The following is a 12,181-nucleotide window of genomic DNA, read 5'->3' as shown; positions in this document are numbered from 1 at the left end:
AAATTCTGTACCTGTCAACAGTGGTGTCCCCCAAGGCAGTGTTCTAGGGCCAACTCTCTTCATACTCTATATTAATGACCTCTGTAATTGTATTAGGAGCAACTGCGTTCTCTTCGCTGACGATGTAAAGCTATTCAACATCACCGATAATACTACTACCCTTCAAAAAGACTTCGACTATGTATCAGAATGGCTAAACAAATGGCAACTTCAAATCTCAACAAATAAATGCTCTGCTTACATATTGGCAAAAAAAAAAAAATCAGAAAATAAAATACAGGCTGAATAGTTAAGACCTTGTTGATGATCCAAACTCTGTCAAGGTCCCTGGAGTACTCATCTCTAATGATCTAAGTGCTAGAGCCCACTGTAATTACATAGCCAAAAAAGCATTAAGAGTTGTTAACCTAAGCTTACGTAGCTTTTTCTCTGGTAATATTACACTACTAACAAGAGCGTACAAAACATTTGCTAGACCAACACTCGAATACAGCTCATCAGTCAAGAACCCACATTACGTATCTGATATTAACACAGTTGAGAAAGTCCAGAAATATTCTGCAAGAAGAGTTCTCCGGTCCTCTACTCATTGCAGAATACCTTATGCCACCAGACTTGAAACTCTAGACCTAGAAAACATAGAACAACGCTGCCTTTGGTCCGATCTAAGTATAGCATATAAAATCATGCATTGCAATGTCCTACCTGTCAATGAATACTTCAGCTTCAACCATAATAACACAAGAGCAAACAATAGATACAAACTCAAGGTTAATCGCACCAAACTTGATTGCAGGAAATACGACTTCAGCAACAGAGTGGTCAATGTCTGGAATACTCTATCTGACTCTGTGGTTTCTTCCCCAAATCCCCAAAAACTTTAACCTTAGACTTTCTACTGTTGACCTCACCCCTTTCCTAAGAGGACTGTAGGGGGCATGCATAAGTGCACCAACATGCCTACCGTCCCTGTCCTATTGTTTCTTTTATTTTTCTTATTCAGAACTATGTTTTTACTTATACCTATTATCTTGTAAGCAATTGACAAATAAAATACAAAAATACAAAAAAAAACCAAATCAGATTGTTCTTCTCAGTAAATGTTTGTCCAAAGACAGGCAGTCCTTGACTTACAACACCTCATTTAGTCACCAATGGCACTGAAAAAAAAGTGGCTTATGGCCATTTTTTACCCCACACATGGCCGTTACAACTTCCCCATGGTCGCGTCGACAAAATTCAGATGCTTGGTAAGTGACTCAGATTTATGACAATCCCCAGGGGTCTCCTTTTGCAACTTTTTCCAACAAGCAGAGTCGATGGGGAAGCTAGATCCACTTAACAACTGTGTTACTAACTTAACAACTGCAATAATTCCCTTAACCAGTGTGGCGAGAAAGGTCGTAAAATGGGGCAAAACTCACTTAACCAATGTCTCACTTAAAAACAGAAATGTTGGGCTGAATTGTGGTCATAAGTCAAGAACTACCTGTGTTGATGAAAGAAGGGATTCTCGAATGTTTGTCACAGAACAAGGCAGTAGAGAGCTCTCATTTGCATGATATGTTTCTTGTTATTAAATGAAGTTATCTCAACGTGATTCTATTGTGTTATCTTTTTAGGTGACAATGATCCAGTTTCTATAATGAGCAGTTTAGACAGTAAGTAATCAGAACCTTTCATGATGGGGTTGTCTGGGAGCGGTGGTGAATGATGACCTTTTTAACAATGACATTATCTCATAGATAAATGTCTATGGAGATTCTCAAGTCATCCAGGTCATGGTTGTCCCAAAGATGCTTTTTTTTTGGAGAGGCCACTGGACTTTCCTTATTTTTCACCCAAGAAGCTTCTGGCTGGATGGTGGAGGATGGAAGTCCACATTCTGGACAGAGAGGATCGCTGGTTTGAATGAGGGGTCAAGGAGACCATCTACATTAAGATTCAAAAGTTCTATCTCAACAGAGGGAGAGAGAGATGACACCACATATCTCCTTTTAGATGACAGTCCTTTTCAGCAGTCCCAAGAAGATTCCATCCATCCATCCATTCATCTATTCAACCATCCATCCATCCATCTTCTGTCTGTCTGTCTCTCTCCCTCCCTCTCGCCACCTACCTGCCATTCTCTCTCTTTCATTCTTTCTCTCCATCATCTGTCTGTCTGTCTCCTTCTCCCCGCTCCCCCCCTCTCTCTATGTGTGTGTGTGTCTGTCTGTCTGTCCGTCCGTCTGTCCCAATGACTCTCAGAAAGAGTACTAATGACCAGATGACTTCAAGGAGTATAAATCTTTTTATCGTCCACATCGTCAGTCAGAACTGAAGAAGCTTCTTGGAGAAGTGAAACATCTTCAAGGAAAAACAAAAAGTCCAGTTGCCTTTTGAAAAAAAAACATATTTGGGATATCTCACAGATAAAAACTTAGTAAATCATGACATCATGACTCAATTAACAATGCCATTACAATGTGTTGCTGCTGCTGATAATGATGATGATGATATGTTATTTTTTTATGACTGGGCTTGGTTATGGATCTAACCCTAAGTGGCCTTTACATTAGTCCAATAAACTAGAAGATATGGAACCCAGTGTAATTGAGAAAACTCTAAACAAGATTAGGTATATTATCGTTGGTTATCTTTTTCTTTGGTTTAGTTTTGATTTAGACAATTTAATACAGGAGTCATTGGAATGGTTAAAACAAGGGTCTTCAAATTTGGCAAGTTTAAGACTGGTGGACTTCAACTCCCAGAATTCCTGAGCTAACTTGACTGGAGGAGGAATTCTGGGAGTTGAAATCCACAAGTCTTAAAGCTGTCAAGTTTGAAGACCCCTGGGTTAAAGGCTTACAGAATATATAATATATGTATATGTTATATGCAGGGTATATAACCAAATGTCTTTGATTATTTATTAGCTTTTAGAAGTTTGAACATAGTTCTATAAAGTGGTGAATTTTCATTTGGGGATTCTACGTAACCCCCTAATCAATTATCAATATTCCAGTTCCCATCATCCCTTGTGCTTCGACAAAGCACCTACGAGTCGTGAATGGGATCCCAACACAACCTGATAAAGGATGGATGGTCAGCTTGAAAGACAGGTGAGAACCGAGGCATAGCTCTCTTCTCTATGTTGATTCCAGGGGTGGGATTCTAACTGGTTTGGACTGGTTCAGATGAACCCCTTGCTCCGAAGATCAGCTGGCAGTGAACCGGTTCGCTGCAACGAGCATGTTGGCCCGCTCGCCCAGCCTTACTCTTTCCGATCATGTTGTTTCTCTGACATATCATTCATTTCACCCTTGACCCTGGTTTTCCCTCCACCCTCTGGATGTACATTCTCCAATGAGACACATCCATAGCCAAGAGTCATCAATCATGTTAACCAGTAATAATTTTGCGCACCAACAGGTTCGGCTGCCAAGGCGATTATCTGAGGCATTTAAGGAATGCATTGCTTTCCCTCACTCCCTTTCTGCTGGCAACTAAAAAACCCAAAGGAGTATTTTTTAGTTGACAGTAAGTATTAGAGCTTTTTAAAATATGGAGCGTGCAGACGGAGCATGTGTTTAGTGTGTTTGGTGCGGGAAGCGTGTGCACGCTAGAAGCACGCGATCACCGAACCGGTTGTTATACCGGTGAAATCCCACCCCTGGTTGATTCCCTCCATGGTCATCAAAACCAAAATACAAATTATGCATCAGATGATTGTTGTTTTTTTTTTGAGGTCTAGAAATGCCAGTTTTTGATTGTGTTGCAACTAAAATTCTTCACATTTTTATTCGAGAAGCCAATTGTTCAGTCTTGAGGAACAACTATTCAAGGATTGTTTCTCAGGTCTGTGTGTGGACCATTGCAATCCTTTCTCAACTTATTGTCTTGGGTATTGCCTAGTTCCTGTCCATGAAACCGAATTAGCGACGCCACCTTAAAATTTTGGACATTACAATTGTCCTCTTGGTTGACTGTCAGATAAGCAATGTATTGTTTACATTCCTCTAGACATGTCTAAGCAAAATCTGCTTCCATCAGTGGCTAAAGTAAAATGTAATCCTCAACTTATATCAGTTCATTTAGTGACCATTCAAAGTTATAACGGCACTGAAAAAGTCACCTAATGACCATTTTTTCACACTTATGACCATTGCAGCATCCCCAGGGATCCAAATCCAGATGCTTGGCAACTGACTCATATTGATGGCTGTTGCAATGTGCCGGAGTCATGTGATCTCCTTTTGTGACCTTCTGACAAGCAAAGTCAATGGGGAAGCCAGTTTCACTTAACAACCACATCAGTAACTTAACAACTGCAACTCACTTAACAACTGCAGCAAGAAATGTCTTAAAATGGGGGAAAATTCACTTAACCGTCTCGCTTGGCAACAGAAATTTTGGCTTCCATTATGGTTGTAAATCGAGGACTACTGCATCATATAAATGCAAAGTTTATATAAGCAGATTGGCCCCCAAATAATTGTTCGTTCCTTGGTTTCTCCAGCAGGGGCAGACATTTCTGTGGTGGTTCACTGGTGAAAGAAGATTGGGTCCTAACAGCCAAACAGTGCTTCCTCTCTCGGTATCTATTTCACTTTTTATAAGATCTTCTAGCAGGATCCCACCTTTTACAGTTGGCCCCTGGGTAGAAATGTTGGTTTTTCTGACATCACACACACACACACACACACACACACACAAAAGGCAGTGGGAAGGGAGGGATAAAGGTTAAATTATTCCCAATTTCTATAACAGGGGTGTTGTGGTTAGCTGGCAGCAGGTGCGGATGGCTGAGGAGAACGAGGACTCAGATGAGGGACCAGGACCATTAGGGAGTGGACTGCTGCCTTCAGAGATTGTGGGGGCTGGCAGCAGCGATGAGGAGGTTCCCGAGGGGCCTGTGCTAAGTGCACGTGCATGCAGGGCTGCTTGTAGGAAAGAGAAGTAAGGCGAGTAAGAAGTAAGGGGAGTAAGGCTGCAAGGTAATGGCCCCTCCTTCAAGAAGATAAAAGCCAACTGTGAATTGGACGTTCTTTGCAGGAAGCAAAGACATTTTGAAACTCAGCCTTGTGGACATTACAGTTGGTATTGGAAGACTCTTGTGTTGTGAAATATTTATCTGTTATTCTTGGCAGCCTTGCACAGTTTTGGTGAGGCTTGTGCTTATCAAAGTTAGTTAGTTTGCAGCAGCCTTTTAACCAGGGATTTGTAAGAATCATTAAAAGGTTTCTGTTCCCTTTGGTTCATGTTTGTTTTATTGGAAAAGGGTTTGGGTCAGAACAAGGGGTGTCAAATTCAAGGCCTGCGGGCCAAGTCTGGCCCGCAAGTTGCTTGGAACAGGCCCATGTGGGCACCCTGGAAACAGCGAAGGACCGGCCCGCAGTGCCTCTGCCAGTGAAAATGGAACTTGGGAAGGCCCCCTGTGGTCCCCCCAGTCCCATTTTTGGCCGCGGTGGTCTCCTATAGCCTCTGCCAATGAAAATGGAGCCTGGGGAGGCCATCATAGCTGAAAACAGAGCCCAGGCAGGCAGCATGCTGGCAGAGGGCTGCAGGAGGCCATCATGCTGAAAATGGAGCCTCGATAAGTGATGCTGAGTTAACCACGCCCACCTCAGCCATGCCCACCTGGCCCCTCCAAGATCAAACACAACTCTGGTGCGGCCCTCAATGCAATTGAGTTTGACACCCCTGTTCTAATGCAATGCAACTCTGGACTATTCAGAGCATTTGAGTAGAGAACCGTTATTTTAGTTTGTGATGGTGGTGAATATCTGCAGTTGGGTGGAGGACGAAAGTGGAGGTTCATTCTTCAAGCTTGTGGGTTGGTTTCTGAACATTTTATTACCTGGCTAGGTAACATCTTCAGGGGAGTTTAGGGGATGCCAGTGTCGGTGTTCTGCTGATACGGGCTTCGTGTGGGCAGGAGGTCTTGTGATGGAAGGGTCACATCAAGTTAAGTTGAGAATCTAGTGATGGGTCTTGTGTGGGTCAGGTGTGTGTATGTGTCACATCATATGAGGGTCTTGTGAGGGTCACATTTTTGTGAATTTTCTTGGAAATGTCCTGCTTTTCTAGATGAACCCATATCTAGAGAAGTCTCCTTTTTCTTGGTTGAAGCTCGATCTAGGAATTGGACACATTTTTATTCAATAACGGTAGGGTTTAAACTATTTGCACTGGTGTTGTTATAGTTCAACGCCTGTTCAGAGTGAAAACCCAAGAGGTTAGTCCAGATGGCACCATTTTCACAGCGTGAACTGCTGGAAGAGTTCCAGTCTCCACTTCGGGAGACTAAAATATGGCAACAGCCTTATGATTTCAGTGATTTATTTTGTTTGGGGGGGGGGGAATGAACTGACCCCTGCTTAAGCTACCTTTGTTTAAATTGAGCAATGGTTATCTAAATAGATCACGACAAAGCAAATAAACAGAATGAGCAGTCTATGGCGGGGAGCCTATCTAATCTATCTTCCATCCTGGTTTATTTTTTTATTGACCCCTAATCCAATTATGTTTGCTTTCTTTAGGCATAACCTCAAAGACTATCAGGCTTGGCTTGGTATTCATAATGTGGAAAGAGCTCATGAAGAAAAGCATAAGCAAGTTCTAAATATTTCCCAGTTGGTCTACGGGCCTGAAGGATCGGATATAGTTTTACTGAAACTTTCCAGGTGGGTTGAAGTTACGCTAATATTTCATAGGCAATTCTCTGTTTGCTGGATTTAATGGAAGGGTGAAACCATGCTACTGAAGGCTGCTGGAGGCTTTAAGTTGCATGCAATCGTAAGGAGTGTTGTCCAGGTCTGTCCAAAAAGTCAAATTGTCACTCACCATCGCAGAAAGGGTGCAGAGAAGAGCAATGAAGATGATTAGGAGACTGGAGGCTAAAGCATATGAAGAACGGTTACAGGAATTGGACGTGTCTAGCTTGATGAAAGAAGGACTATGGATGATATAATAGCTTCTGAGGGGCTGCCCCAAAGAAGAGGGAGTCCAGCTATTCTCCAAAGCACCTGAAGTCAAGACAAGAAGCAATGGATGAAACTAATCAAGGAGAGAAGCAACCTAGGAATAAGATGAAATTTTCTAACAGAACAATTAATCAGTGGAATAGCTTAGCTTCAGAAGTTGTGGGTGCTCCATCACTGGAGGATTTTAAGAAGAGATTGGACAGCTACTTGTCTGGAGTGGAATAGGGTTTCCTGCTTGAGAAGATTGGACCAAGGTCTCTTTCCAACTCTGTTATTCTGTTAATGGAAGATTTGCCTTTTTGAATACTCCTCCTCCATAGATACCTTTGGCATCCTAATGTAATAATGTCCCTGGAAGGGATGGGCCTGCATTGGGGTCTAATAATTATCCCTTTTGGAGTTTTGCTGCAAACATTGATGTGCTTGGGGAGGTTGTGTGCTCTGAACAGGATGAGAACAATGTCAGAGGTTCAATCATACTGGACAAGTCTCATCAGAGGAATCCCACAAAGAGCACCTCTCCTTTAAAAAATATGATGAGATGTAAATTACCGCCACCTATACTTGCTCAGTTGTCACTCAGATCAATAAGCACTGCACTAAATGTTGGAATTCCTGGACCAGAATGGGACAACTTGCTGCATCAAACTCACTACAGCCAACTTGCCATGGCCAACTTACCACAGCCTTGAGCCAACTCTCCATGGCCAACTAGCTATGGGACAACTTGCCATGGCCAACTCTCTATGGAACAACTCACCATGGGACAATTTAACAATTCAATTTAATTATTTAAAATAAATAAAGCAATATTTTAATTTTTGCCATTTCATTTTGTCCCTCCTTTCCTTAATGATTCTATTCCATCATTTCTTTGATATTAGTGTGACACTTGTCCTGCAGCAAATCGTCCTGCGGTGAGTTGTCCATGGCAAATTGGCTCTTTGTGAGATGGCCATACTGAGTTGGCTGTAGCAAGTTGGCTGTGGTGAATTGTCATAGACCCCATCCTGGACATCTGGTGAACAATGGACTGTAGGTGTCATGCCCCTGGTGGAATCTGATTCTGAGGGGGAGGTCAAGCAACTGACAGGGAGGGGGAGTGTGGCTCCAGTGGCTGTGGAAGAAACTGGGGAAGGGCACAGTCCGGCTGGGCATTCAGAGGAAGACCCAGGCCTACCCTCTCTTCATCCTAGGGCACACAGGGAGGAATGGAGAAGGGAGCAACATGGTTTATGGGGGAGAAAAGGGCCCTGATTCCCTTTATCAGCTGCAGCTGGGAAAACAGGATTTAAAAAGGGTGTTTGTACACAGCACCTTGCTGGAAGGAAAGTGTGAATTATCTTTGCTTGTCAAATCTTATCTGGGTTCTGGCATCCTCCCATCTCTGTGTGTTTTGTTATCTTTTGAAGTCTGCAATTCCTTATCCTGTCCTGTCTCATTAATTGCGTGGTTTGTGTTGATTTTTATTTATAATTTATATATACTTTGGGTTCAGACTTAATTTCTTCCCTTTAAAAACTGTTCTTGGGAGAGTTTTTTCTCCGGCCGATGATAACTGGACACTGGGGCCCAACTTTTACCTACTTCTGTTACTTTGTTGCTTTTGTGCCATGCCCCAGGTTATCACAGTAGGGCTCTGAATTGTTGGTTGAGCAACTAGGGCCAGCTACTGGAAGGAAAGGTGTTTACCCTTTGCAAATATACATCTTACATCCTGCAACAATACCTTGTAACACCATGTAACATCCATATCTGCATATCCCAGGTCCTTGGGAAGAACTTGATTAGAGGATGAAAATGCCAAATCCAGTCTTACCACCTGGCTGGCTATGCAATGCATCATAAAAATCTGATGTCTTCATCTGATTTAAAAAGATATGTTACATTTACCTACTTATTCCCATAAATGTCTTCTTCTTTAGACCCGCAGTAAGCAATAACGCCGTAGCTATTATCCGTCTGCCCATTTCTGGTTGCACCATTCCAGATGGGATCACGTGCAGTGTTTATGGATGGGGACACACAGGAAGTAAGTAATTCAAGTTTGGGACAGACTCTCTTTCCTCCAGATCCTAGTTTGTTTGTTGGACCCAGAAATCAGATCAAGACCTTGTCTGGAATCTACAAGAGCTGCCTAGAATGATTTTTCTTCTGACCACATAAGACTTTCACAATGAAATATGTGCGATTGTTCTTTGAACTAACTTTGGGTTTGATTGGGCCAGGGTAAATGATGTGTTCATTTGTACAGCAGGTGACAAGGTAGGTTGGCTTGGTTGCTCAACATTGCGACACTGGTGAAGTGGGCATAGCAGCACCTGCATTTTCTCTGTCATGTGAGAAAAGTATATCTTTTTTAAGAATTTTTTTTAAATTTTGACAACAAACATTGACAAATACAAACATAAAACATCAAATAAAACCATCTTTCCATTGTATAGTGTATTGGTTGGTATATATCTTTTGTGCAGATATCAACAGTTTCTGAGTTTAAATTAAAATTCATATTATATAGATCAACTATGCATAATATATTATATTATTATCAAATCATTATTAGACGTTTACAAATTCACGTCATCCTTTTCAAGCAAATCTCAACTTTTACAAAGCCTAGTTCATAATATCGTTCATTTCATTGTGATCAATTGTAACATCATTGCATTGTCTTATCTTTACTATTATGTTATATTTATATTATAATGTATCTTTTTTCTATTTTCTTATCTAGCCATTGATAAAATAAATCCCATATCTAATAATATTCTTAATCTTCTTGCTCTCTAATTTCTAATGTCCATTTACTCATTTCTGGACATTCTATTATTTTCTTAATCACTTCCTCTTTTACTTAATTTTTTTACTTGAGAAAAGTACATTTCGAGTGGTGCAGTAGCCTAGAGGTGAAGCTGTCACCTAATAATCAGGAGGCTGTGAGTTCGATCCTAAGTGGAGGCAGATATTTCTCTCCCTGGGCACAATGAGAATGTATCTGCTGAACAAAACTCCATATTGGTGACAGGAAGGGAATCTGGCCAGTAAACACTCAGCTCCATTCAGTTGCCCAGACTCGACTCCGCAAGGGATTATGGGGTCATTAAAAGATGAAAAGGGGGAGGATGATGATGATGATGATGATGATAAAAGTACATCTTCCTTCCTTCTCCTGTACTTACCACTTTCTGTAGAGAGACAATCGAGAGCATCCTGTCACATTGCATTACTGTCTAGTTTGGAAGCATTACTGCTTCAGACAGGAAGGCGGTGCAGAGAGTGGTGAGGACAGCAGAAAATATTATTAGGAGTTCACTTCCTTCTATCCAAGGCATGGCATATAAGGGATGCTTGAGCAGAGTCCACAGGATTGTCTGGGATGCTGCACATCTTTTTCATGACCTCTTTTCCTTGTTACCTTTTGGGAGGGGGATTTGTGGTATCTGAAGCAGAACATCCAGATTCAGCCATAGTTTCATTCCTTATAGAGTCAAGCTTGTGAACTCTCAAATTCCCTCTTTCTGCTATGTATTCAAATGGACAATGATACACACAGAGAGAGACATAATATGTGTAAAGGGGTGTGTGTGGGTGTGTGTAGCAAGTGTATATGTCTGTAATGTATGTATATGGGTAGATATATACTTCCTTTTGAGAGCAGGAAACAGAATTTCATTTTTAATGTGGGTCAGTGTGCTTAGAGTCAAAAATGACAATAGAACCTGCTTTGCCTTGCCTTGCCTTGTCAAGGATGGGAGTAGGATGTGCATAAGAGAAAGTATTATCTTTTGGGACATTGATAGATCATCATGGCTAATTTCTTTCTCTGTGGTCTCTAAGAGTTGACCATGATTTGATAGCCCCAAATCAATCAATCAATGAGATGGAGTAAAGAACAGTTATTTCTCTTCAAAATTACAGCAAGAAATTTTGATGGGCAACTTCAGGAAGCAAATATGATCATGATGGGGAATGAACGCTGCATTCAAGATTTTGGAGGGAACATAGTCCTGAAGGAATCCGAAATGTGCGCTCGAGCAGAGAGCATCGGCAGTGGAACTTGTGAGGTACAATAGCAATAGAACTTAGACTTATATACCACTTCACTCTGCTTTACAGCTCCTCTCTAAGCGGTTTACAAAGTCAGCATATTGTCCCCAACAATCCGAGTCCTCATTTTACTGACTTCAGAAGGATGAAAAGCTGAATCAACCTTGAGTTAGCAAGATTCAAACTGCCAAATCACTGGCAGTCAGCAGAAGTAGCCTGCAATACTCTATTCTAACCATTGTGCCACTACAACTCATAGAATAGAATAGAATAGAATAGAATAGAATAGGATAGGATGGGATGGGATGGGATGGAATGGGATGGGATGGGATGGGATGGGATGGAATGGAATGGAATGGAATGGAATAGAAAATAGAATAGAATAAATATAAAATATGGAATAGAATAGAATCTATTGAGAATAGAATAGAATAAGAATAATAGAATAAGAAGAGAATAGAATATAGAATAGAATAGAATAGAATAGAATAGAATAGAATAGAATAGAATAGAATATATGGAATAGAATAGAATAGAATAGAATAGAATCTATTGAGAATAGAATAGAATAAGAATAATAGAATAAGAATAAGAATAGAATAGAATAGAATAGAATAGAATAGAATAGAATAGAATAGAATAGAATAGAATAGAAAATAGAATATAAAATATGGAATAGAACAGAATAGAATCTATTGAGAATAGAATAAGAATAGAATATAATAATAGAATAGAAAGAAAATAGAATAGAATAGAATATAAAATATGGAAGAGAATAGAATATAAAATATGGAATAGAATAGAATAGAATAGAATAGAATATAAAATATAAAATATAAAATATAAAATATGGAATAGAACAGAATAGAATCTATTAATAGAATAAGAATAGAATAGAATAGAAAGAATATAGAATAGAATAGAAAGAAAATAGAATAGAAAAAATAGAATAGAATAGAATAGAATAGAAAATATGGGAATAGAATCTATTGAGAATGGAATAAGAATAGAATAGAATAAGAATAAGAATAGATTATAGAATAGAATAGAAAATATGGAATAGAATAGAATAGAATCTATTATCAAGATTAATTTGCCATCAAGTGTTCTTATGCTACTGTTATACATACAACGGGCGAGTCCTTCCTTGTTTTACAATTAGTTTT

General features: G+C 40.2%; 1 protein-coding gene across 2 annotated transcripts in view; it reads left to right on the top strand.

Moving 5' to 3' along the window:
* HGF (hepatocyte growth factor) overlaps window positions 1-12,181 on the top strand; it is an 80,167-nt gene that overhangs the window by 65,022 nt on the left and 2,964 nt on the right. For both annotated transcript variants that reach the window (XM_026701058.2, XM_026701066.2), the window contains exons 12-17: window positions 1,623-1,661; window positions 3,008-3,104; window positions 4,502-4,579; window positions 6,525-6,668; window positions 8,894-9,000; window positions 10,887-11,032. In XM_026701058.2, the coding sequence (XP_026556843.1) occupies window positions 1,623-1,661; window positions 3,008-3,104; window positions 4,502-4,579; window positions 6,525-6,668; window positions 8,894-9,000; window positions 10,887-11,032 (611 nt within the window). The remainder of the gene's footprint in view (window positions 1-1,622; window positions 1,662-3,007; window positions 3,105-4,501; window positions 4,580-6,524; window positions 6,669-8,893; window positions 9,001-10,886; window positions 11,033-12,181) is intronic.

This window comes from Pseudonaja textilis, chromosome 5 (assembly GCF_049901715.1).
Source record: "Pseudonaja textilis isolate UNSWEBS1 chromosome 5, rPseTex1.2, whole genome shotgun sequence".
NCBI lineage: Eukaryota > Metazoa > Chordata > Lepidosauria > Squamata > Elapidae > Pseudonaja > Pseudonaja textilis.
The sequence above is the reverse complement of the archived record's forward strand: the minus strand, read 5'-3'. Positions and strand labels throughout refer to the sequence as shown.